This window comes from Neovison vison, chromosome 13 (assembly GCF_020171115.1).
Source record: "Neovison vison isolate M4711 chromosome 13, ASM_NN_V1, whole genome shotgun sequence".
In the NCBI taxonomy this organism is placed as follows: domain Eukaryota; kingdom Metazoa; phylum Chordata; class Mammalia; order Carnivora; family Mustelidae; genus Neogale; species Neogale vison.
The window spans coordinates 13,862,724-13,889,910 of NC_058103.1; the positions used below are offsets into that span (position 1 = coordinate 13,862,724).

General features: G+C 45.9%; 1 protein-coding gene across 1 annotated transcript in view; it reads right to left on the reverse strand.

Moving 5' to 3' along the window:
• Nucleotides 1-27,187, reverse strand: part of ZFYVE1 (zinc finger FYVE-type containing 1) — a 59,463-nt gene that overhangs the window by 7,607 nt on the left and 24,669 nt on the right. Inside the window, exons 3-6 of the mRNA XM_044231625.1 lie at nt 21,692-22,196; nt 16,801-17,015; nt 2,523-2,629; nt 204-312 (exon numbers count right to left, since the gene is read on the reverse strand). Of these exons, the coding sequence (XP_044087560.1) occupies nt 204-312; nt 2,523-2,629; nt 16,801-17,015; nt 21,692-22,196 (936 nt within the window). The remainder of the gene's footprint in view (nt 1-203; nt 313-2,522; nt 2,630-16,800; nt 17,016-21,691; nt 22,197-27,187) is intronic.

Genomic DNA, 27,187 nt, shown 5'->3' on the forward strand with positions numbered 1-27,187 from the left:
TCCACCGAATACAGGGAAAATAGGCTGGGAAATTAACAAATGAACCAAGGGGTCCCAGCAACGGAGGCATGGGAGTTCCTCTGGTTAGAGCTGGAGAGAAGTCCCAGACACACTCCATCTAAACTTCAAATACTTCGGGAAGCGGGAGAGGGTGGCAAAAGCAGAGCAGGGCAGCAAGCCAGCTGCCGGAGCCGAGCACTCACCTTGCAGGTATAAACGCGGTTGTCATACTGGTGGGAGTATCGGCAGCGGCTCTTGGCTTCGTGAGGGACTCCTTCTTTCCCATGATTCATGCTGTTCTTACATCCAGCCCTGAGTGAAGCCCAAAAGCTGACAGTGAGGTGGCTAAAGGAATCCCTGACACTGACACAGGGGACCGGGACCCTGAGCCAGACCCGGGGCCAACACCAGACCTTGGTTATAGTACTGGGTCCCAAATCCTGAGCACAGCAGGTGCCATGTGGGGCTCAGAAATCTACATGCCTCTCTTCTACGAGACCTGGCAGCACTACAGAGACGTGGCCACTGTTAACCCTTGTGTGAGGAGAAAGGAAACCCTTGTATGAGGAGAAGACAGCAAGGACTGTCTTCCTGGGAAAAACCACGTGGTCCCACGGCAGAAATGGAGGAGCCAGAAGGCACCACCCTCACAAGAGAAAACCTGAATGGCGCTCAGGAAACCCCCCAATCCAAAAAAGCACAAAATGGGAAGTTTAACCAGAACAGGCTGCCAAGATATAAAACAAAACCAGCCTCCAAAATTTGGCAGTGTATTAAGAGGAGGCTTAAGCTGAACAAGAAAACCTTCCAAATAAACAGTGCGCTCTGCCATCCTGACAATGCAAAAACAGAGAGCAGGACTTTAGAATTTCGCTATGATAGGAGGGAAAGTTCTGGAAACGCTGGTGAGGCTGTCAGAATGGGAAAGTAATGATCCAACAAAGCCTAAGCCCCTCGTGCTGGGCTGTGGGGTAAACAAAAAAGGAAGGTAGCAAGTCACACTGGCAACTAATATCCCACTTTTCTCTCCAACATAATCCTTAGCTCTCCTCAGACCAGACCGTAGAATCTAAAAGCCAAATCCTTTTTAGAAATCCAGAGCCGGGGCGCCTGGGTTGCTCAATGGGTTAAGCCTCTGCCTTCGGCTCGGGTCATGATCTCAGGGTCCTGGGATCGAGCCCCATGTCAGTCTCCCTGCTCAGCAGGGAGCCTGCTCCCTCCTCTCTCTCTCTCTCTGCTTGCCTCTCTGCCTACTTGTGATCTCTCTCTGTCAAATAAATAAATAAAATCTTTAAAAAAAGAAAAAAGAAATCCAGAGCCAAGGTGGTGGCGGTTCAGTGCCCAGCAGGCAGCCTGCATATAGGGTTCCATGCAGAAAGACCATTCACAGTCAAGGCTCTAGAAGGATACATGTGGACAATGTGGGGCAGTGGTCCTGATTGGAGTAAAGACAATTCAATGGGGAAGAGGGTTGCAGGGTGGGGAAGTGTCTAGAGGACCCGGAGGCTGCGTTCTCACCGACACACTGCATTTACGTCCCTTGAGCTCCATTAGACAAGCCACCAGATTGTGATTTAATACCGCCCACAGCTCGAATTAATCCAGCGATCCTCAAAGTGTGGCCCCAGTCAGCAACACCAGAATTACCCGGGAACATACCAGAAACGCAAACTCGCAGGCCCTACATCAGACCCACTGAATCGGAAACGGGGGGGCAAAGCCCAATGACATGTTTTAACATATCCATCAGGGTTTTCTGACACGTGCTCAACGGTGAGAATCGAATTGAGCACCAGCGTCCCCAGGTTTGTCAAAAATACACAATCACAGCCAGGCCCGCTGATGCAGAACCTGCATTTCACCAAAACCCCAAGGTCATGCACACACAGATTAGGGCTTGAGGAGCACGGCCCTAACTCCATGTCCTCAACACACGAGAATCATCTGAGGACCCTTTCAAGGGCACCAACACAAGGGCCCGACCCCAGCTCTGTTAAGTGAACATCCTTGAAACTGAGGTCCCGGCCTTCAGAGTTTTGAAAGCTCCTGGAGAGAATTCTAAAAGTGTTCTAAGAGGCTGACCCTCACAGTGAAAGGAATCACCCAGGACTGTCACCTACCACAGAGCTTTGTACACTCCAGGCTGGCAAATGTTGAGTTAAGCAAGCGGAATGACTACAATTCGAAGTCTTGGTAGGAGAAACGCAGAAAAACAAAGCAACCTAAGGTTTTCTGTAGTAAACACGGCCCAAGCCAGAAGCCAGCCGATTTCATATATAAACCAGGTCGGGATCTTCAGAGAACACTTCATAGCCATGTATCCCATCCCAGAATCCCTTGCAACCTCAAAGTGTGGTCCCCTGACCACCGGCATCACCTGGGAACTTGCTGGAAATGCACCTTCTCAGACCCCAGCCCATCCGTAATTCAGAATCTGTAACTCAGCCAGACCCTAGGGGATCTGCACACACACTGAAGTCTGAATTCTCCATCTCTGCCCGAGGTGGCCAGGCCTCACTTACCCACAGCTGAGGCACAAGGAGGAGCAGGTGAAGTATTCATCTGGGAAAAAGGAGCTGTGCGCCATCTGGTCATCGGGGATCTCACCGCTGAAGCGGTCACTCAGGGCCTGCCAAGAGGGAAGGCGACACATGAAGGTGCTTGGCAGAGAGCCCCGTGCTCTGCCCCTCCCGCTAATTGCCTTTCTAAGGTCCCCTCGTCGCTGGCTTCTTTCCTACAGGCTCCACCACTGGGGGGGGGGCACCCCAACGCTTCTGCTCCTTACCCGTGACCTTCTTGGCCCTACCTGCACCCATCCTGGCCACAGGAAACCTCAGGAAGAACCAGGCCATTCCCCCGGAGGTCAGAGGGAAGCCAGCAACATTACTGTGCTCTCTTAATTACCTCAGAGGTTATAAACACCTCACACACTCAGTCTTTCAAGCAAAACCACCACAGATAATGACTCATGCCCATTTCGTCCTTTGAAGCTGGAACCAAGAATCGGAGACCGGAGAAGCCTCGTCTTTAAGTCCAAGGGAGGCAGAGCTGAATGGTGAGCTGGGAGTTCCCTGGGCTTCTATCCCAGTGCTAACCACAGGCGCTCTCTGAGGGTTTACTAGGGCCACAGAACTAACTTGATGTAGAAAAAAGTCATCAGGGACGCCTGGGTGGCTCAGTTGGTTGGACGACTGCCTTCGGCTCAGGGCGTGATCCTGGAGTCCCGGGATCGAGTCCCACATCAGGCTCCCAGCTCCATGGGGAGTCTGCTTCGCTCTCTGACCTTCTCCTCGCTCATGCTCTCTCTCACTGTCTCTCTCTCTCAAATAAATAAATAAAATCTTTAAAAAAAAAAAAAAAAAAAAAAGAAAAAAGTCATCAGCCATAAAACAAGGAAGAATTATTGTAGTGTTTGGCAGTCTTTTATCAACAACAGTAACCTAAAAGACAGCAAACAGCCAAAATAAATGCCAAGAAGAAAGATAAAGTACTTGCAAAAGCAAACTGAAAATTTTGTTATGTTCAAAGAAAGCTTCCACTTCTAGACCTCTGTTTTCATTCACTAGTTTATACACTGAAAGTGTCCTTCAAGCCGATTTCTTCCCAGCAGGCCCTTACTCATATGCAGTGGGCAAAAATTACATAAATTAAAGGGAAATGGCCTTTTCAGGCTTTAAATATCAACATATGCATGCAAGTTTCAGTCTCCCATTCTGAGGCAGCCACGGGCTATTCAGGGGTAAGAGAAAGTAAAGTGGCCTATAACAGAAAGACAAGATGTTACTTCCTTTAGTAAAAAGGCAAAAGAAAATTTAAGAGGAGATTGGGAAAAGAGCAGACTAGGGGTTTTTGTGTTTTGGGTTTTTTTTTTTTTTCAAGATTTTATTTGACAGAAAGAGAGACAGTGAGAGCGGGAACACAAGCAAGGGGAGTGTGAGAGGGAGAAGCAGGGAGCCCGCATCGGGGCTCGATCCCAGGACCCTGGGATCATGACCTGAGCTGAAGGCAGACGCTTCACTGATTGAGCCACCCAGGCTCCCCCAGATTAGGTTTTAAACCTAGGCTCTCAGGCTCTGAAGGGAATTTCACTTAAGGAGAGAACCTGTTAAAGTTCCTTTTCCTTTTCTCAATGAAATCTTAATACCCCGAGGTGCAAACTCAAGTGTTGACAAAGGCACGTGGTTTCAATGATGAGTGTGAGCTCAGGCGTAAGACAGGAGGAATGGCAAATGACAGGAGTGTGTCAAAGTGAGGGTGCGTGACACCCAGGCACATTCCAACTCAGCTTCTGCGTGCATCACGCACAGGATCTGCCAGCCGTGGCCGAGCAGGTCGCAATCCTTGACTCAGACCAACAAAAAAGGTCTGGCAAATAAAACATGTAAGTCCTGTCCTCTTGGGGGTATTTTGTGAGGTCTAGCTTAGGGAAAACACTGAGGACATACATGAATATACATAGGAATATTAATAATAAATAAGAATGAAAAGCAAGGGGAGCCTGGGTGGCTCAGTGGATTAAAACTCTGCCTTCAGCTCAGATCATGATCTCAGGGTCCTGAGATCGAGCCCCACATCGGGCTCTCTGCTCAGCAGGGAGCCTGCTTCCCTTCCTCTCTCTCTGCCTGCCTCTCTGCCTACTTGTGATCTCCGTGTCAACTAAATAAATAAAATCTTTAAAAAAAAAAAAAAATGAAAAGCAGAAGCACTCACTAGCCTACACTGCCCTCCTCTGTCCTATTTTTTTTTTTTTTAAGATTTATTTATTTATTTGAAAGCCAGGGCACACATGCGAGGATGGGTGTGGAGGCACAGAGGGAAGGGGAGACAGACTCAAGCAGACTTGGCACAGAGCTCGATCGCATGACCCTGACAGCAGACCTGAGCAGAAATCAAGAGTAGGAACCTTCAACAAACTGTGCCACCCAGGTGTCCCTGTCCTACTTCTAAATGACCTATCCTTCCAGGATTTTTTTAGGCCTCACCTCTTCCATGAAGCCTTCCCAACCACTCTAGACATACCACACTTGGCCTTCTCTGAACACCGACTGCATTCAACACCTGAAGTACATAGTGAGTAACTGGGTAAGGATGCGACATCACGGCCCAGCTGTACGGGTACTACCTCCCAGACAGGATCGTGCAGCTGTGAAAGTAGTTTCCTCCCTCTGTATCCTCCACTGCTCCTAGCAAAGGTCCTAAAAGGTTCTCAACTAGGACCCCTGGAATGAGGTGGTCTAGCACCAGCCTCCACGTGCACACCAACCCCGCCCTCCCCTCCTCACCTTGGCTCTTGCCTCCGTGCCAAGCTTCACCCCATGCCCACAGACCCTCTCCAATATCGGGCTAGCTGCTCCCTGACTGACCAAATTACTGAGAACTCTTAAGGCTGTAGTTCTCAAACAGGTGGGTGCACAGCTGTCTGGCACGGGCTGGTGGGCAAAGAGAGCTCTATCTTCCTAATGCATCAATTTACTGAAAGACGGGACTACGTTTGACAGATACAGAGAGAGCAGACAGGGATACAGTACAAAACTGAATGGACAATTTGCATAAATAAAACGTAAGACCCCCACCCAAGTCATTTCAGCTTGTCGCTGGTGAGTCCGTACCCTCTGTACCTCGATCTCATCTGTAGCAAGAGGCTGCTAGGAGGGCCTTCCTCAGTAGGCATCTTCATGGCTTACACGGCCAAGATCAATGGAACTTACATATGAAGGCCATGTGGCATAAATTAAGAGCTCAGAAAACATTCACTGCCATTATTAACATCATTTTCATTGGATTTTTATCCTGGTGATTTTATTTTCTTCTTTAGATACCCTCCTACCTAACCAATGTAATACAGGGGATAGGATATTAAGAACCTCTCTCCTTTCTATCCCTTCCACAATAGCTCACTGGTCTTCATAGCTTCCTTCATTTGCTGGTGAACCTTTTTTTTTTTTTTTTTTTTTAGTAAGTTCTACCTTGGGGCTTGAACTTAGTGGGCAAATATTTAGCTGCAAAAAGATGCTCCCCTATCGGGATGGCTGGGTGGCACAGTCGGTTAAGCGTCCCACTCTTGGTTTTGGCTCAGGTCATAATCTCAAGATCATGAGACCAAGCCCCATGTGGGACTCCACACTCAGCAGAGTCTGCGTAAGATTCTCTCTCCCTCTCCCATCTGTGCACCAGTACGCTCACTCTCTAAAAATAAATCAATCTTGGGACACCTGGGTGGCTCAGTCAGTTAAGCCTCTGCCTTCAGCTCAGGTCATGATCCCAGCGTCCTGGGATCGAGAGTGACAAAGGGCTACTTGCTCACCGGGGAGCCTGCTTCTCCCTCTGCCTGCTACTCCGCCTTCACACACAGGTGCACACACACTCTCTCTGATCAACAAAAAAAAAATCTTTAAAAAAATAAAAATCTTAAGGAAAAAAAAAGATGCTTATGTATCTAATGGGGGAACAGAGAAAGGGGAAAAAAATCACTAAGGAACGCAGAAACTACTAAAAAGGTATAAGGGAAACAAACAAACAAAAACAAACAAAAAAAGAGTATTTTTAGCCCCAGGGTTTTTTCTTTTAAACAGGTAACTGAAAGGCTAACCTAAGTACTAGTCTCCCTTCGAAAACCAGCCCATGTGGCAGGAGATCACCAGGTGGGCTGAAGACAGGGGCGACGGTACTCCCCAGCGAATACACGACTGCAGCCCATGTACCTTGACGGCTCCAGGTTCTTTCTGCTCCAAGTGGCCTGCCTCAATTCTCTGAAAGTTCTCCAGAAAAACGGCAGCAAGGATTTCCAAGCTCGGCCCGGAACAATCTGCAGGCTGAGTCCCATGGCACACGTGCCCACAGAACCCCCGGGATCGCCCACCGTGGACACATAAGCTGCTGGCTTACACCGGCCAGGGCAGCCATAACCTCTTATGACATCAGCGAGAGAGGAACTCCCAGGCTAACTGGCCTCATCACTCGGCCACGGGCGCCCCAGCCTCTCCTCTGCTGGGGAACATAGCATCTCACTTCCCTCGCAAGCCAGTAAAAAGCTGGGGGCCGGTAATGACGCCGACCCTAACAGGCCTCAGGAGGACTGACATCAGTCAGAGCATGCGAATGAAACAGTACAACTCTTCACAAAGACTCTGATGTTAGTGTGTTTTAGATACAAGGGTAAAGAGAAATTATCCTCCTTCCTTTCCTTCCTTTCCAACTAATTCACAGTCTTTGTCTTTCCAAAAATTCCAAAGCTCAGGGGCATCTGGTTGGCTCAGTAGGTAGAGCATGGACTCTTGACCTCGGGGTAGAGGTTCAAGCCAATGTTATGTGTAGAGATCACTTAAAAATGAAATCTTTAAGAAAAAAAAATCCAAACCTCACATCATTCCAGGTTTTCTTGGGCTCTCCTCCTCCTGAGGTCCCCAAGCTGTTAGAGGCAGGCAGGGACACCCCCTCCACCCCACCAGAGAAAGCTAGGGAGAACATCTGAGGCAACTCTAGAAAAGGTTGCCTGGAGACCAGATGATCTTGAACTTCAGTTGCCCCGGCAACAGTATGGCCCCTTCTACCTGTAAGGTTTAGTCCCAGTCACCAAGGGCTAGCAGGGAATTTTCGGATTCAAAATGGAGACTCTTATGTAATCACTGATGCCACCTCTCCCCACAAAATAACGTTATAAATAGATACTTCCTGATGTGACAGAATTGGAAAGTCAGAGTTTCTACATTTAGAGATCAGAGCCTAAAAAAGGTATTATATAAAACCTATACAAATTCAACTATAAAATGGTTCTCTCATGTATTCAGAACTGTAAATACGGACAACAGATAAGTCTGTCTATATATATATATATATGTATATATATATATATAATATCAATATATAACCTGAGCAGCTCTTTAAACAGATTTACCTGCTCAGGGAGGGTATACTCTACTGGTAGGTGTCTGAGCTACTGCTCCCCTGGAACCTGAGCAAAGCAGTGAGTGGTCAAGAAGTGGGAGATAATCCTGCTAGCAGAGAGACTGGAGCCTGGACCACAACATGGCCGATTCCACAGCTGACTGGCAGGAAGCACGATGAGGTCAGCATGATCCATCAGGAAACAACTGAGCAGGCCACAGAGAAGAGGACGGCAGAACAAACTCTCACACACATTCTGCAAACTCTGCCCTCCTCCTCGTCATCACATTTCCTATTCAATAATGAACATGGAAAGTAGCACTTGGGCTCCCTCTGAATCCAACAGTGCTCTCTCAATCAGATGGAACCTCGTAAGTAAGATAACTGCTCAGAACTTTTTTAATGTATACTAATGACATTAAGAATGTAGTGTTTTTCTGAAGATTTTATTTATTTGAGAGAGAGAGAGGACAGAAGTAGAGGGAGAGGGAGAAGCAGACCCCCACTGAGCAGGGAGCCCAATGAGGGGCTCGATCCCAGGACCCTCAGATCATGACCTGAGCCCAAGGCAGACACTGAACTGAATAAGCTACCCAGGCGCCCCAAGAATGCGGTATGTTTTATGTACTACAATAGAAAGATTAACCAAAATGAATAAAACTTTTTTTATTAACATATAACCAAGATACATAATTAAGTGAAAAAAAGCAAGCTGTAGAATTGTAGGAATCATATGATCCCATTTAGGGAGAAAAATATATACATCACATACACACACTTATGTATGCACTTATGTAGGCCCAAAAATTCCTAGAAGCACACACAAGTATTAGCAATGTAGCAAAGTAGCTAATACCCAAGCATTAGCAATGGCTATGACCGGGGTGGGGAAGACCTTTTAACTTGAACCTTACACATTTCTGTACTACTGAATTGTTTATCATGAGCACATACTGCTTCTATATTTTAAAGAATGACTTTTTAAACATTAAAATAACCAAATACAATTTATGGGAATATCCTTTCAAGAGGCAACTGGCAAAATGTATGAGGAACCTTTAAAGATGGCTATGCCCTCGGGCCTTCTCAGAAGCAGAGTAACTACTGAGAAGAAATATATAGCACTGGGTTAAAAGCACAGACTTGGTAGCCAGACTAGCTGGTTCAAATTATCCGCCACTGACTAAGTGAGTTACAGTAGGCAAATTAATTAACTCCTCTGTGCCTCCACATCTTTTTTCCCACCAGTCTTGACCTCGTAGAGCGGACACGAGGATTAAGTGAATTCTTTGTATGTATGAGCCAAGCATATATGCAGAGCCGAGCACAGTACATGGCCTACGGTAAGCACTCCATACACATCAGTCCAAAATAGTACTAGGAGTTGTAACTGATCCTAAGGAAATAGGCAAAATGTGGACCATTCCTTTAAATACATGGAAAATATAAGCAGGAAAAAATGAAAACCACTACTAAAACAGGGCATAATTAACTAAATGTAAAAAACGATCCATCCATTTGTTGTAAACAAGAAGCATACAACTACTTTAAAGACATATTTTCATTAAATATTTAATGCCGTGAGAAAAAATGCTAGGCTTCAATATTCCATGAGAAAAGCGAAGTACGTAACTGCACATACATACACTATGACCCCAATTCTCTCTTTTTAAAATTGTAGAGGCCGAGAAAAATCAAGGCCATCCCACCTCAGGTTTAGCCTTAGCATAAGTACAGCCATCTCAGACCCCTGTGCCCAAGGGCTGAACTTTCCTTACTTTACTTTAGTTCCAGGAAGCCCCACCCTGCTTTGGTTCCGGAGACCCCCTCCCCAACCTGCTTTAGTAACAGGAACCCATAAATACCCCTGCCTTAAGTAAGCTTGGGGTCCAAGTCCCTATTCTGCTGCGTTGGGTATACCTGGGCCCAAGTTTAAGCGTGTTACCTCGGGGTCCAAGTCCCTACTCCACTGGTATACTTCGGCCCAAGCTTAAGCTTGTCGAATAAACCCTCGTGTGACTGCATTGGTGCTTGGCTCCTTGGTTGTCTCTCTAATGCGAAAACTCGGGCACAACAAAATAAGCAGCAGGGGCGCCTGGGTGGCTCAGCCAGTTAAGCATCTACCTTCGACTCAGATCATGATCCCAGGGTCCTGGGATCCAGCCCCACATCAGCCCGCTGGAGCCTGCTTCTCCCTCTCCCACTCCCCCTGCTTGTGCGCTGGCTGTGTCAAATAAATATATAAATATCTTTAAAAAAAAATAAAAATAAAGTAAGTAGCAAAGAATCACTTAACATCACCATTTATCTACCCATTTTTTACATACTTAATTTGCATTATTTTACCATTACAAAGAAAACTGCTTTGTAATAATTCCTACTTTATTTTTTTTTTTAAGATTTTATTTATTTATTTGACAGAGAGAGATCACAAGTAGGCAGAGAGGCAGGCAGAGAGAGTGGGAGAAGCAGGCTCCTTTGCCGAGAAGAGAGCCTGATGCGGGGCTCGATCCCACAATAATTCCTACTTTAAAAGTCATCACATCCTCATAAAGGTCCCCCTGTGTTCTGGTGGAAGAGTTTCTCTAAGGCTAATTCCCAGAAATGATACGGCTGGAATACAAATTATGCCTATCTTCACCTACACTAGATATTTCTGAATGGCATTTCAAAGTGGTTGTACTGATCTGAACTTCAACTGGCCGTCTGTAAGAGCTTACGATGCTTCACATCCTTTTTGACATTGTAGCACCAGACTTATCAACGTCTGCTCTCATACTGTTGGGGCTGTCATCTGCATTTCTTTGACTACCAGAGAGTTGAGATTTCTTCATTTGTGCATCACAGTTTTGATCAAGCCTCTTAAGTGATTTGTCTCTCTGTCTTCCCAAAAGTTTATATACTTTTTCCTGACTGTATTCCTGTATATATTATCTAAAATAAAAAGACAATCATATAGAAAAAAAAAAATCTCATTTATCATATTAGAACATAGCCCTGACCTTCACAAAGTGTTTTTACTCAGTGAGTTCGTGAGTAATTGGAAAAGGCTAAGAATACCAGAAAAAGGAAAAACTGGGAGAAGCAGGAAGTCAAACAAATCAGTTTGTCTCTGATAATTTATCTGTTTATGCCCATCCCAATTCTTCTGTTCCAAAAAGAATTCAAGACTTCTTATAGAAATAAATAAAACAAAGAAAAGCCAAATTTAAAAAAAATCACTGAAAAAAAAAAGAGAGCCATTCTATTCTACACTGCTGTGAACTATGAAAACTTCAGTTAGGGTGTCTGAACAGCTACAAAAACTCTAGTGGGTCAATCTGCCTAATGCAGACCTTACAAGTAGTTTTCTATTAAAACGATAACTGGGAAATTAACAAACTTCTGATTTAAAGAAGATATTAAAAGCCAAGTAACAGCCAAAAAGATAAAAACAAATTTTTCAAAGACGTCAGTAAGTTAGAGAACCCCACAATCCCCTGGGGAGAGCCAAAAACGTGCGTTTTGAAATGAGTAACTCCAGGGACAGAAGCAGCAGGTCCCGCACCCCAGTCTCCGCCCCAGAGGACAGAACTAAATATAGGGTCCAGGGGAAACTCTGGGGACACCAGTTACCAAGAATCATCACAACTCCAGCTGACCAGGCTCCGTGTATTTACAGAAAACTTCATGACTCATACCACCTCATTAGCGTAGTGTAACTATTTTTCTCAAAATTGCCTAACAAACTAGCCAGGAGAAGGACATCCAAGTCCCCTGAGGGTAAAATCCCTGAGCACTAATTACTGCCCACAGCACTCCGTGTCCCTGCCAATCTAATTTAAACATTAAGCTGCGTTAGCTTAGAGAAAACCTAAGGAACTCTAGAACCCAGCCATTGGCCTCTTCGTTAAAATTTATACTGATCAGATTCCCAGCCCTTGGTAAACCACGGTATGGCCTCAGCCTCTTTTGACGATGTCTGCCATACCGGAGTGTGATCTTCTACTGTGACTATCTTTGAGCCATTTCAAGGACATTTGCCAGAACATCTAAGTATACCTTCACCTCAAATCTAATCAGAAGTATGCATTTCATGAATTATTCAAATACAATCACTTTTCACAAATTTTTTTCTTAATATTCTCCACCCTATTTAATGCTTATGCAACATTTACTATATGCCACATCTTTGTTTCTTCAAGTGTGCCATTCTATTTGAACCTCAGCTCAACTTCATTAGGAACATTCTCTTATTATTCCTATTCTCCAGATGAGAAAGGTTTGAAAAAGGACTAAGAGGAAGACAAAGGTTATTGTCTGTCTTGTTCTCCACTGTACTTCCCCGCACCTCAAACTACCCGGCACATGGGTGTGCTCTTTTATTTGTTGAATGAATGAACACATGAAGGAAGTTGCCAAGACCAAGGAACTGGGATTCCAACACAAGTCTGTATTGATTTGATTGTCTGTACTGATTGATGGACTCCAGAACCCAAGATTTAACCACCATGTTCAGTCCTTTGAGGCTACTAAAACAAAAGAGCACAGACCGGATCGCTTCTAAACAGAAATGTGTTTCTCACACATCTGGAGGCCGGAAGCCCAAGATCTAGACGCCAACAAGGTCAGGTTCTGGTGAAGGACTGCTCCCTGGTTTACAGATGGTGCCTCTGCACTGTGTGCTCACTGAGTGGACAGGGAAAGGGAGCTCTCTGGGGCTTCTCTCCAAGGGCATTAATCTCACTCAAAAGGGCTCCATCCTCATGACCCATCACCTCCCAAAGGTCCACTGATACCATCACATTGGGCATTACAGTTTGAACATAGGAAATTTTGGGAGGACACAAACATCCAGCCTAAAGCAACCACAATGCAAAACCCACAAGCTCTGTTTAAAGGGTAACTTTTCATTTTGACAGAATTTCAGACTTGTAGAAGAATTGCAAGAATGGTACAAGGAACTCTCATATGCAATTTACCCAAATTCACTTACTGTGACGGGGTACCCCACTACAAACCTTCTAAAAACCCAATGCATTGAGCCAATCAGCATATGACCAAACTCTGTTCTTGCGTGCACCCGAGCCTGCCCCGTCTTATTCCAAATCCCCTTCTCCTCTGCTGTCCTTCCTATCCCTCCCCACCCCAAGTCTCTATCCCCCAGTCCTCAAGGCATCCTCATATCCCTAGATCCAATCTTGCCAACATTTCCCAGCCTCTCTCCAGATCCTACACGCCCAGCACTGCCCCAGAGGCTCTGCTCCCATCCTGCTCTTGGTCCTAAGCCTGCAGGCATGCTATCAGAGCACTGTCCACAAAGCAGACTGCAAGAAGGAATTCGAGGGGATCCCTTTGAGGAATTCATTATAAAGAATGCTAAAATAGGGGCACCTGGGTGGCTCAGTGGGTTAAAGCCTCTGCCTTCAGCTCAGGTCATGATCCCAAGGTCCTGGGATCGAGCCCCATGTCGGGCTCTCTGCTCAGCAGCGAGCCTACTTCCTCCTCTCTCTGCCTGCCTCTCTGCCTGCTTGTGATCTCTGTCAAATGGATAAATAAAGTCTTTAAAAAAAAAATGTTTTTTAATGCTAAAATAAATACATACACAGTAAAGATCAGAGACTGTGTCAAAGTAAAATCCCTGAAATACTAAAAATAGGCAAAACAGAAAAAAAAAAAGACACCAAATAAGCAAAGTACTTAAACAGGATTCCATGTCCAACTAGTGAAATGACAGAAATGCAATACATATTCGCTGTGTGTACAAACACATGCGTGCGCGCGCACACACACACACACACACACACTCTGACACAATCTACTACAAGAAAATATAAAACAGAAAAAAAATTCCAGGTATAGAAAGAGCTTTCATGATATTTATTTGTGGCATTTTTTTTTTTAAGATTTTATTTACTTATTTGACAGAGATCCCAAGTAGGCAGAGAGGCAGGCAGAGGGGGGGGGGGGAAGCAGGCTCCCTGCTGAGCAGAGAGCCTGATGTGGGGCTCGATCCCAGGACCCTGGGATCATGACCTGAGTTGAAGGCAGAGGCTTTAACCTACTGAGCCACCCAGGCGCCCCTGTGGCATTATTTTTAATAGAGAAATTGTACTTATAATCTCTTGTCCGACAACTGTTATTTGGGTATATTTAGACAATGAAATATTGTGCAGCTATTGAAACGGTTTATAAAAATCATATAATAATATAGTAAAACGCTGGGGCCACCAGGTGGCTCAGTCAGTTAAGCATCCGACCCTTGGTTTCAGCTCAGATTATGATCTCAGGGTCGTGAGCTCAGCCCTGCCCTGGGCTTCACTGGGTGTGGAGATTAAGATTCCCTCCCTCGCTCCCGCTCCCGCTCCCGCTCCCTCTCCCCCTCTCCGGCTCGCCTGCTCACCCACTCACTAAAAACAAAAATAACAATATAGTAAAATGTTTATGAAGTTTCATGGGGAAAGGATTACAAGTTTACATCTTTGATGTGATGACAAGCAACACGTTTTGTTTTGTTTTGTTTTTTTAACACTCAGAACACACACTATAAGAACACATACTAAAATGTTAACAATGACTATTCCTGGGTGGAAAGACTGTAGTTGGTCCTTGTTTTCATTTACTGTCACTCTACTGTAGTAGCCAACGTTTTCTACGCTTAACCTGTACTCCTAACGTAAGCCAGAGGATATGAATTCAGACAAACTGGATCACTGAACAACCTGCCCTAAACTTAGAATTCCTGTTCCCATAACGACAGCAACAACTTTGACATTTCTTTCGGGAACCCTCTTCCCAGCTTTTAATGGGCCCAGAGAATGCTTTGACCAATGCACTGTGAGAAGACATCAAGATTTCACTGAGAGTACCCAGTCAATTCTCAAAAGGCAATTTTCAGGGGCGCCTGGGTGGCTCAGTGGGTTAAAGCCTCTGCCTTCAGCTCAGGTCATGATCTCAGGGTCCTGGGATCGAGCCCCACATAGGGCTCACTGCTCAGCAGGGAGCCTGCTTCCCTTCCTCTCTCTCTGCCTGCTTCTCTGCCTACTCGTGATCTCTTTCTGTCAAATAAATAAATAAAATCTTAAAAAAATTTTTTCTTAAAAAAAAAAGGCAATTTTCAATAATCAGTAATACTTTTTAAGTTATACTTTTCTATTATCCATTCTGTGCCGCCCACCCACTGCTACTGTTTTAGTGATTTCTTGCCTGTTGATGGCTATCATGACACAGCAATGGCAGAGAAGCCATACTGCTATGGGAGGGAAGTGATACCTCCTAGCACAGTGATCCCACCTACCCAGATACCTGTGAGGCCTCAGACAAAGAAGGGGCAATGGTTTACCGCTTGAGGGCCCCAGACGGGTTATACAGCATCTACTGTGGTTGGAAGGCTCGCAGTCCACCCAGGTGGCGGGACCTCTGTTACACAGAACCCAGCACCAACCACCAGGACGGGGGAAGTGAAATCTGTGCAAAAGCAGGACGCTTTCTAACAGGATTTTACTAGATTATCAAAACAATATATTGACAGTACTGCTGAGATACACAACAAAAACAATTCACCTGATTTTAAAAGACAAAGATACAATGCTTGAGATGCTTCCCAAAAGAAGCATCACTAGTGTTACAACATGAATTTTAGGGGCGTGGGACGGGACTTTGGTGGTACAAGTGAAGAGCATCAAGTTCCACAGAAGAAATTACTCCTGTTTAAGTTCACTTTCAGAATTTCAGACTCTTTTAAAGAGAAAGTCCCAACTGGGTAATAGCATTATCTTATTATCTCCTAACACTTGCTCATCTCCCTTCTAAATAAAGAAAAAACAAGCTCCAGTCTCAGAACCTTCCAAGAACAACAGTCCCTAGAGAGGAAATAGTTTGTTATTACATTTGTTGCGAGGAGGAAGATTCTTGCTGGTTAGAAGAAGCTCTAGAGTAAACCAGCCAGGCTTTCCCAGCCAGAGCTGCTACTTAGTAACTGTGTGTAACCAATCACTTCACCTCCTCAGACACCTCGGTGTCCTCATCTGCAAAATGAGGCTGGGAAACAGCAATTAACACATGGAGGGAGTGAGAGAGGATTTTTTTCTTTTTAAGATTTTATTTTTAGGGGCGCCTGGGTGGCTCAGTGGGTTATGCATCTGCCTTGGGCTTAGGTCATGATCCTGGGTCCTGGGATCGAGCCCCGCATCAGGTTCCCTGCTAGGTGGGAAACCTGCTTCTCTCTCTCCCACTCCACCTGCTTATGTTCCCTCTCTCACTGTGTCTCTGTCAAATAAATAAATAAATAATCTTTTTTAAAAAATTTAAGCAATCTCTACACCCAACGTGGGGTTTGAACCTACAACCCCAAGATCAAGAGTTGAATGCTCTATTGACTGAGCCAGCCAGACATACTGCTGGTGTAAGGACTAAATGAACTAATTCATAGAGTCCTCTGATGGTATATAACAAACACCAATTACTATTATCATGTGTCTGTATTTTCTGTCTTGGGAAATTTCTACCTGTGATACTGATTCTCCATTTACAGTGATAACAAAAAGTTGTCCTCCTGAACAACCTAATTAATACAGATTAAAAAAAAAAAAAGTGAGTCCTGTTCAGGTAACTGAGCCTCAATGCAAGATCAGCTCACCAGGGCTGGGCAACACCACGTGGAAATGAACGCTTTTCCTACTGTCTGAAAGCCTGGTTTTTCTCCAACACCGGGACCTGTCACTTTTTAACAATAGCTCAAGATCCCTTTGTGCCCGTGCTCGTAGGAGGATGAGCTCTAACTCATTAGGTGTGAACTCCTCTCTGGTGCTTCCTTTCCCTACAACCTTGCTTTCCACCCCAGTTTCCAATCTCCAGCACCAACAAAAGGTGAGCTGAGTGTTCTTACCACCCACTGGTACCCCAGTGAAAAGCACTCAGGGCAGGAGCCCCACTGACCTTCAGGGCTTTGAAGATGACCCCCGGGTGCCGGGGAGAACGGGTGGTGTTGTTCTCTAGCTGCTGCTCCAAAGCCCGCCGCAGCCCAGAGAAGTCGGTGGGAGGGTTATAAGTCCTCGTTCCCTTGTAGTGAATGGAACTGAAGGCTTCAGGGAAGCGGCCCAGCTTCCGGAACCGGTCCTGGATGAGCTTTTCTGGCACCTCTGAGGGGTGATCTGGACAAGGAAACAGGTACAGGAACAATGACCTTTCTTTAAAAAAAAAAATCTGTCTTGCATTATAAAAATAATACACAGTCTGACTCTATATAATAAAGTACATAAACAGGCACCACTAATCTATGCTGTTAGAATCCAGGTTACCGTGAACTAGAAGGGAGCATGAGCAGGGCTTCCCCAGGAAGTGGGTGCTGGCATGTCATGTCATGTTCTGCTACTGCTTTCACAGACTATAAAATTCATCACATTAATAACACTTGTGATATGATGTGCACTCTTCTATATGTACACTGTACTTCAAGGGAAAGTCTTTTTTAATCTGCTCATTATAAAAAAATGCAAACAGGTCAAAGCATTAAAAAAAAAATAGACTTTCTCCACCCCACCCCCCACACTAAGGAACATTTCGAATAAACAACCACTTCAAACATGCTGGTCTTCCAATGGTGAAACTATATACAAGCTCCCAATGTATCTGAGGGTAGTTTCAACAATCTTTATGCAGAAATTTGTGGAGTGGTAGTACAGATGAATTCAATAAATATCCTGGAGAGAAATGTTAGAAGGGATTTTTCATTTCCTTTAGTATTGTAACAACAACCACAAAATCACTCCAAGTAATACTGGAGATATGGCCCTACTCAAATTTGAAAGTGCAGTCATCAAAAAGGTGTGCCCAAAATTCTGTAGTTCATCCCTAAATCCATCTCCTCCTGATCTTTTCCTGTGGCAGTGACTTTAGGTCCCAGGGTATCCCAAGATCAATCACCAAGGAAGTGACTCCTCCCAACACCACCCAGGTACCAGCTTGGCCACCCTCCATCCCTCCCCAACATCATCTCACAGCTGGTCTCTGGACATACAATCACTGCTCCCCAGTGATTATGGGTTCTATGTTTTCCTCATTTATGAAACAGAGAATTCATTTGCCTACTAACTCCCACCTGGAATCCTCTGTCCAGAAAAAGAACAGGATCAAATAAAATCAGAAAGCGGGACACCTGGATGACTAGGTCCACTGAACGTCGGACTCTTGATTTCAGCTCAGGTCATGATCTCATCAGGGTCATGAGATCCAGCCCCGCATGGAGCTCCGCCTGCTTAAGATTCTCTCTCTTCCTCTCTTTGCCCCTCCTCACTGCTCACTCACTCTCCTTCTCCCCCCAAAAAAGAAATTAAAATAAAATTAAACAGGAGCGCCTGAGTGGCTCAGTGGGTTAAAGCCTTTGGCTAAGGTCATGATCCCAGGGTCCTGGGATCGAGTCCCGCATTGGGCTCTCTGCTCAGCGGGGAGCCTGCTTCCTCCTCTCTGCCTGCCTCTCTGCCTACTTGTGATCTCTGTATGTCAAGTAAATAAACAAAATCTTTTTAATTAATTAATTAATTAATTTAAACAATATAAAATCAGAAAGTCTGAAACAGAAAACTCAAATTATCAATTTGTCCACAATTCTGGCACCTCTTCTCCTTCCCTGCGTAAACTGGCTGCTTGGTTCCATCTTCAAGTTTCAAGAAGCAGCAATAGTATTCCAGAAAGAGCTCTGAATTTAGGAGTTAGGAAACCTTATTTTGAGCCCCAATTTTGCAACTATCTGCAAAACTTCTGGTTACATAACTCAAGCTCTCTGAGTACAGGTTCTTCATCTGTAAAATGGGGCTGCTGTTAACTGGGCCGAATAACAAGGATACAGTAAGTTAGCATTTACTTTTTTAAAAACCACCTATCACAGTATATGGTATACAGCGCAAAAAAAAAAAAGAAGAAGAAAAGAAAAAAGTTATTTATGACGGGCTCGTTATTTCAAAATTCTGAACTAGAAATTAAACCTTCCCCTTACCAAGGTTGTAAAAATCCAAAGTGGCATAAAAATGCAGATCACAGGGAGCACCTAGGTGGCTCAGTTGGTTAAGCATCTGCCTTCAGCTCAAGTCATGATCCCAGGGATTGAGGATTGAGGGATTTTGTGGGATCAAGTCCCACAACAGACTCCCTGCTCCGGAGGGAATCTACTTCTCCCTTTCCCTCTGTCCCCCTCCTGTCTGTGGTCTCACATACACTCTCTGTCTCCCATTCTCTCACTCTGAAATAAATAAAATCTTGAAAAAAAAAAAAAGTAGATCACGGAAGGCATCCTCAAATCAGTACTTCCAACCTTCTCCCCTTACCTCAGAGTCACCTGCTAAGGAGACTCTGCTGGAACATTTAATTTCCCACAAGAGCCTGGTCCTTCCGATTCTAACTCTTTAATATGGCCCTGGTCCGTCCACTTCCCCCCTGTGTCAATGGCCCAACTCAGCTCCCATCACTTCTCGTCTAGTGCCATGGTGAATGTCCCACCTGGTCTCCCTGCCTCCAGGCATGCCTCTGTGGCTCAGCCTGCAACAGGCTGCCGTGCAATCTTTGGAAAATACAGATCCACTCGTGTAACTCCCTGCTTAAAATGCTTCAGGGGCTTCGGTCCTATGTGAGAACTGAGTCAAGGCAACCCACAATCTGACCCCCAAGTACCTCCAGCATTCCCTCCCTTACAATGCGTGCTTCAGATACAGTGAGAACCAACAAACCGGAGCGTCAAGCACTCATCCAGGCTCTTTAGACACAGCAGTGAGTAAGACGGGCAAGGTTCCCGCCTTCGTGAGTTCCGGTTGTAACTGAAGAGAAACAAACACAAGCAAGCGAGCGAGCACACACAGGAGGACCGCGGACAGTGACAGCGGTCCTGATGCAAATGAACAGAGCCATGCAGAAAGAGTGTAAACTCAGGGGCAGGAAGGACCACTCTACAGGGGATGATCAGCCAAGGCTCCAAGGGGGACAGAGCAGCATAGGCCAAGGTGGCAACACAGAAAAGGCTGGTGCGGCTACCGGACGGGAGTGTACGCAGAGGTGGTGGGCGCCGGTACGAGGTGGGGGCACGCGGGGCAACAGGAGGGGAGGAAGCGGGTAACAAGGGAAGGAGGTCAGAGACACAGACAGGACTCAGAGTGGGGACATCGTAGTGAGTTTGCGGGGAAAGGCACGGACAGCGTACAAGCAGGAGTCCAGCGTGATCTAAACGATAAAGCGAGCTTCTGAAAGGAGTACCTGGCTGCTGTGTGGGGCTCGCACGGAGGGGCTGGAAGCGAGTTCCAGAGGCTCTGGCAGGACCACCTGTGGGTTCCTGGACACAACCTGCCCCCCCCCGCCCCCCGCAAGCCTCCAGGGGTTTGCTCCTTCCAAAAGCATCCTTCCTCTCCGGCCCTATCAAGCCACATGTCTAGGTTCAAGCCCTACCTCCTCTTTCCCAGACCCCCTCAGGAGGTGTGGAGAGTCCCTCTTCTGCACTCCCACAGCTCCTGGACCCACATCTGCTCCAGAAGAGAACCCGTGCGGTCTCCCCAACGAGACAGGGAATATTCGAGGGTGAGAACTGCTTTTCTCAGCTCTGTGCCCCAGAGCTCAGCACATGGCATTGTGCCACTGAAGAAACCTGGTTGACTGGGAACCTGGGTGCCTTGGCCTGTTAAGCGACTGCCTTTGGCTCAGGTCATGATCCCAGAGTCCCGGGATCAAGGCCCCTGTCAGGCTTCCCAGCTTAGCAGGAAGTCGGCTTCTCTCTCTCCCTCTGCTCATGCTCTCTCTCTTGCCCACTCTCTCAAATAAATCTTAAAAAAGGTAAAATCTTAAAAAAGAAAAAAACTTTGTTAACAGATGGGATGCCCAGGTGGCTCAGTCAGTTAAGCATCTAACACTTGATTTCAGCTCAGGTCACAATCTCAGGGTTGTGAGATCGAGGCTCACGTGGGGCTCCACACTGAGTGTGGTGCCTGCTTCAGATTCTCTCTCTCTCTCTCTCTGTCCTCCCCCCATTAGCCTTAAAAAAAAAAAAAAAAAAAAAGGAAGAAACTACCTTGACTGAATGAACAGGTAAATGGGACCACTGCGTTAGGGGCTAACACTACTGTCCCCACCAGCGTCCAATCACTGTTGCTGCACTGTGCACTGCTCCCTCATCCTCCCTCAGGTCACGATTTTGCTTCCTACTTCTCTCAGGGAATAGAAACAGTAAGACAATTAATTACCAGCAACCGTGTCCACACACTCTGCTTTCCCCCCTGTGCTTTCGGAGAGACTGTCCATGCTTCTGAGGCCAACACACCCACATGGGCCTCACCCCGAAGGTTCTGCTCTCTTCTAGCCACACTGTTCCCTTCCCTTTGCAACAGCACACAACCATCTACAATACCTCACAGCTTCCATTTAAAGAAGAGGGGGAACCCCTTGAAATCCCTCATCAGCCTCTAGCCATTATTTCGTTTGTCTGCTTCCCTTTATAACACAACTCCTTCAAAGACTGGAATATACACACAACCTTCATTCTTCCCCTGTTCTCTCCCGAACCTATCCTGATCAGGCTTCCATGCCCACCACCCCTGGAAAACAGGTCCTCTCCGGATCACCAAGGCTCTCCATAGTGCCTAAACCAGTCATTAATCCTCAATCCTCAATCCCCATCTTGACCGGGTTCTGACACCGTTGCTCACCCCACCCTTCTTCAAACACTCCCTCAGGTCTTGCCCAGGCAGAAACCTTGCTGGGCCATCCCCCTTCTCCACCGAGCTACTACTGCAGCCCAAGGACTGCCTCCTTTTACCCAGAAAGGTCGGTCCGTGACAGGCCCCTGTCTACTCACCAGAGCCCAGCAGCTGAGTGTGCACAGTCTCATGGAAAATGATAACAGCAGGGCCCAGGGTGGACAAGGGGACATCCAGCCCACAGCGGGCAGTGGTAGCCTTGAGCTCCTTGGTGAAGTGCTTCAGGTAAGCTTCTGAGGCGTCCCCAAGGAACTTGAAGAGGTCATTATGCAGCCGGTCTGCGTGAGTTCGATAGATGACGAGGTCTGAGATGGCCAGGACCTTAAGCAGCAGCCGTGTTCTCTGGCTGAGATTCACTGTCGCCCCCAAGAGCCCTTCTGTGTCTATCACCGCTACTTTGTGGACCGGGTCATAGGCCGCCCACACCCCCACGGTGCAGGACTCCTGGGCAGGCGAAGTTTTAAAGACTTCACGGCCATAAAAGAAAGTGTGGTTGAGAGTATGAGACTTTCCATCACCAGTATTTCCAAAAATGGAAACCACCTTCAAATGCTGATCGGGTTTACAGTCCAATTTCCTAATAAAGTCCTCTTCATTCGTTACCTTCAAAAAAAAAAAGAAGAAGAAGAAGAAGAAGAAAAAGAAAAGAAAAGAAAGAAATATAAACTGCATAACAGTTAGAAAACTTACAAGAAAGCTTCCCAAGGTCAAGATCCTTGACTGAACTGTCAAGGCGGCAAAGGAAAGAAGCTCCGGGATATAGGCTCCCACCCAGCCTTATCCCCAGCAAACAGCTAAGAGGAACTTGCAAAGCTTTAGGCAGTACAATTTAGTGCTCATGAAAGAGCTACAACTATAAAACTCTTAGAATATGATATAGGAGGGGCGCCTGGGTGGCTCAGTTGGTTAAGCAACTGCCTTTGGCTCAGTCATTATCCCAGAGTCCCGGGATAAAGCCCCACACTGGGCTCCCTGCTTGGTAGGGAAGCTGCTTCTCCCTCTGCTGCTGCCCCCTCTCCCCCACCACTTGTGCACATGCCTGCGTGCGTGCGCTCGCTCTCTCTCTCTCTCTCTCTCTCATTCTTGCTCTATCTCAAATAAATAAATCTTTTTTTAAAAGTTGACAGAGGCATGGGGCACCTGGGTGGCTCAGTCAGTTAAGCATCTGCCTTCAGCTCAGGTCATGATCTCAGGGTCCTGGGATCAAGTCCCACATCAGGCTCTCTGCTCAGTGGGGAGTCTCCTTCTCTTCCTCCCTCTGGCCCTTCCCCCCATCATGTGCGCTCTCTCACTCTCAAATAAATGAATTAAAATCTTAAAAAAATAAATAAATAAATAAGAACACAGAAAAAAACAATAAAGGAGCAAATCTATGTGACCTTGGACTAGGCAATGGCTTCTCAGATGTGACAGCAAAAGCAATACAACAAAAGAAATAGACTAATAGACTTCACCAAAATTAAAAACTTGTATCCTGCAAAAGTTACCATCAGAACAGTGAAAAGAAAGCCCAAAGAATGGGAGAAAATATCTGCAAATCATTTATCTGATAAGGGACTAGTACTCCAGAGTATGTAAAGAACTCTTTCAACTCTACAAGGAAAAAAAAAAAATTTAAATATTTAGCCAAAAATTTGAATACACATTTCCCAAAGATTTACAAATGGTCAATTAGCACATGAAAAAACACTCACCACCATAATCATTAAGGAAATGTGAACGAAAACCACAAGGAGGTCTCACTTCACACCCACTAGAATAGCTAGGCCAAAAGGATCACAACAACAAAAATCTTCACATAGCTGTAGGGGCGGCGCCTGGATGGCTCAGTCCGTGAAGCATGCGACTCTTGACCTCAGGGTTGTGGGCTGGAGCCCTGAACTGGATGTAGAGATTACTTAAATAAGCTTTTTTAAAAAATAAAATAGTATGGGGCGCCTGGGTGGCTCAGTGGGTTCGGCTCAGGTCCTGGGATCGAACTCCACGTCGGCCTCTCTGCTCAGCAGGAAGGCTGCTTCCTCCTCTCTCTCTGCCTGCCTGTCTACTATGATCTCTGTCTGCCAAATAAATAAATAAATAAAATCTTCCAAAAAATAAAAAAAATAGGGGTGCCTGGGTGGCTCAGTGGGTTAAGCCTCTGCCTTTGGCTCAGGTCATGGTCTCGGGGTCCTGGGACTGAGCCCCACATTGGGCTCTCTGCTCGGCAGGGAGCCTGCTTCCTCCTCTCTCTCTGTTTGCCTCCCTGTCTACTTGTGCTCTCTCTCTGTCAAATAAATAGAATCTTAAAAAATAAAAATTTAAAAAAATAAAAATAAAAAATAAATAGTAGGAGCCCCTGGGTAAGTTCAGTCAGTCAGGCATCTGCCTATGGCTCAGGTCATCCCTGGGGCTGAGCCTGTGGCCGACTCCTTGCTCAGTGGGGACTCTGCTTCTCCCTCCCACCACGCGTGTGCTCTCACATGCTCCCTGGAGCTCTCTCTAAAAAATAAAATAATATTTTTTAAAAATAAATAAATAATAAAAAGACTAAAACCTGTTTTAAAATGATAATGACAGGGGCGCCTGGGTGGCTCAGTGGGTTGGGCCGCTGCCTTCGGCTCAGGTCGTGATCTCAGGGTCCTGGGATCGAGTCCCGCATCGGGCTCTCTGCTCAGCGGGGAGCCTGCTTCCCTCTCTCTCTCTCTGCCTGCCTCTCCATCTACTTGTGATTTCTCTCTGTCAAATAAATAAATAAAATATTAATAAATAAATAAATAAATAAAATGATAATGACAAATGTTAGCAGAGTATGGAGAAACTGCCATGATCACCCACTCCTGAGAATATACACAACGGCACAGCCAGTCTGGAAACACTCTGGTAGTTTCTCAGAAAGTTAAGCACAGAGTTACCATGTATCTCAGTAATTCCCCTCCTAGGTGTGTATCCAAGACAAATGAAAAAAAGGCCCACACAAAATGCGAACACAAATGTTCATGGCAGCGAGATCCCTAAGAGCCCAAAGGTGGAAACCGCCCACATGTCCTTCACTGATGACCAGATAAACAAAACGTGGGTCCATACAATGGAGTATTATTCAACCATAAAAAAGAATGAAGCACTGAGGGATGGATGCTACAAGACGAACGAACCTTGAAAACATCACACGAAGTGAAAGAAACCAGACACAAAATACGACATATTCTAGGATTCCATTTATGTGAAATATCTGTGACAGGAAGATTCACGGCGACAGAAAGTACATGAGGAGCTGCCAATGGCTGGAGGAATGACCAATCAGGGAGTGACTGCTAATGGGTATACGGTTTCTATCCGGGTTGATAAAAATGTTCTAGAATTAGTGCTATGGCTTGCACAACTTTATGAATATACTAAAAACACTGAATTATCCACTCTTAGAGGATAAAATATATGGTATATGAATTACATCTCAATAAAACTGTTATTAAAAAATGGGGGTCGGGGGGGGGAGGAACATGTGTGTCAGTTAAGTGTCTGCTCTTGGTCTGGGCTCAGGTCATAATCTCAGGGTCCTAAGACGAAGCCCTGCATCAGGCTCTGGGCTCTCTCCCTCTGCCTCTAACCCCTTCCCCGGCTTGCACGCACTCTCTCTGTGAATAAATAAAATCTTTTTTTTAAAAATGGCTCTCTTGGGTCTTCACTTCTAAGATGACCAAGGAGTAACAGTCATGCCAAAAAGGGCCACGGCCACAGGCAGCCTCCTTGCTGCACCAACTGTGCCTGTTGCGTGCCCAAGAACAGGGCCATTAGGAATTTTCATTATTTGGGGGTGCCTGGGTGGCTCAGTTGGTTAAGGGACTGCTTTCGGCTCAGGTCATGATCCTGGAGTCCTGGGATCAAGTCCCACATCGGGCTCCCAGCTCCACGGGGGAGTCTGCTTCTCTCTCTGGCCTTCTTCTAGCTCATACTCTCTCTCACTGTCTCTCTCTCAAATAAATAAAATATTTTTAAAAAATTAAAATTAAAAAAAAAAAAGAATTTCGTTATTTGGAACACAGTAGAGGCCACTACCGTCAGGACATTTCCAAAGCAAGTATCTTTGATGCCTTTGTGCTTCCCAAGCTGCGTGTGAAACACACATCCACAGCAAGGTAGTCCGGAATCGCTCTCATGAAGCATCGTAGGACCAAACACCCCACCCCGATTGAGAGTGCTGTCCCATTTCCTCCTACCAAAGCCCATGTAAGAAGCTAAGTCCCTAAGGACTGAAGAAAGACTGTTCTCTGGGAAAAAAATAAAATGGAGATTATACTAAAAAATGCACTGGTCAAACTTCATCCATCCATAATGCCTCTATTTACAGTTAAAGAATCCTGCAATTCTTTTAACAGTCAGGCCAGGCAGGAAGAGAACTGGTACCAGTGAGATCCCAGACTGGACCCCCAGAAAGATGCTCAGGGCCCCTAATCTCAGAATACAGAGCGCCAGAGCCAAAGCTCCTAATATACACAGGCAGTGGTACTACGCCAACAAGTAGTGATGAACCTTTATACCTAGTATCCTCCAGCCACAAGAAAAAACAAGAGCTTCCCGATTCTCAAGAGTCTGCAGGTTTGATGAGGAGCAATCAGGAAAATGCAGACAGACCATGAGTATGATAACATAAACCCTCATTTCCCAAAACCTCATCAAGATAGACTACTCGTGATCCTATTAATAACATCACTACTGTTGCATTATTAATGGCCTTAATATTAATGACAACGCTGATAATTCACTCAAAGCGCACATTTCGTAACAGTGCCTTTGCTAGATCGCTGAGGACAGAACCTTGTCTATCTTATCTTTTCATTCCTAGCATTTGGGACACAACCCGAACAGAGGAAAAGCTCAGTATCTAGTTACCAAATGAATAAATGAACCAACGAATGAATGTCATGCATGTTGCTAGATGCCTTAATCACTCTCTCCATCCTGTATCCTCCACAGGGTTTCAGATACAGCAGCATTCAAGAAAACCGGTGATGGGCTCACTGTCCCAGACCACTGAGAGGAACCAGAAGTTACATGCAACAGCCCATTTAGGACAGGTGTCACTCACTGGTCCCCAACAGCTAAGTTAGCCACCAGAGAAAGAAAAGCTCGTTAAAGCTCTCCAGGCAAGGAGTCAGATAAGGTGGGAGGGGCAGCGAGAGCCAGCCCCTTCTCACACAGTCCTGGGGAAGATGACAAGGCCTAGAGACTTCTTCCCTGGAAATCTCCTCTGCCGGGAATCTGTCGGCACACAGAGCTACAGCTGTTCTCCGGGCTACATCAGAAGTGGGCACCCGCTGGGGCACCTGGGAGGCTCAGTTGTTAAGCGTCTGCCTTCGGTTCAGGTCATGATCCCAGGGTCCTGGAATCGAGCCCCGCATCAGGCTCTTTGCTCCGCAGGAAGCCTGGTTCTCCCTCTCCCACTCTCCCTGCTGTGTTCCCTCTCTCGATGTGTCTCTATCAAACAAATAAAATAAAATAAAAATAAAAAATAAAAAGCGGTCACCCAGGACAGGGGCCCATGGAGGCCTTTCGGTACACAACTGTGTCAAGATCCATATGAAGTACCCACCAGGCGATGTACGTAACATGTATCAACA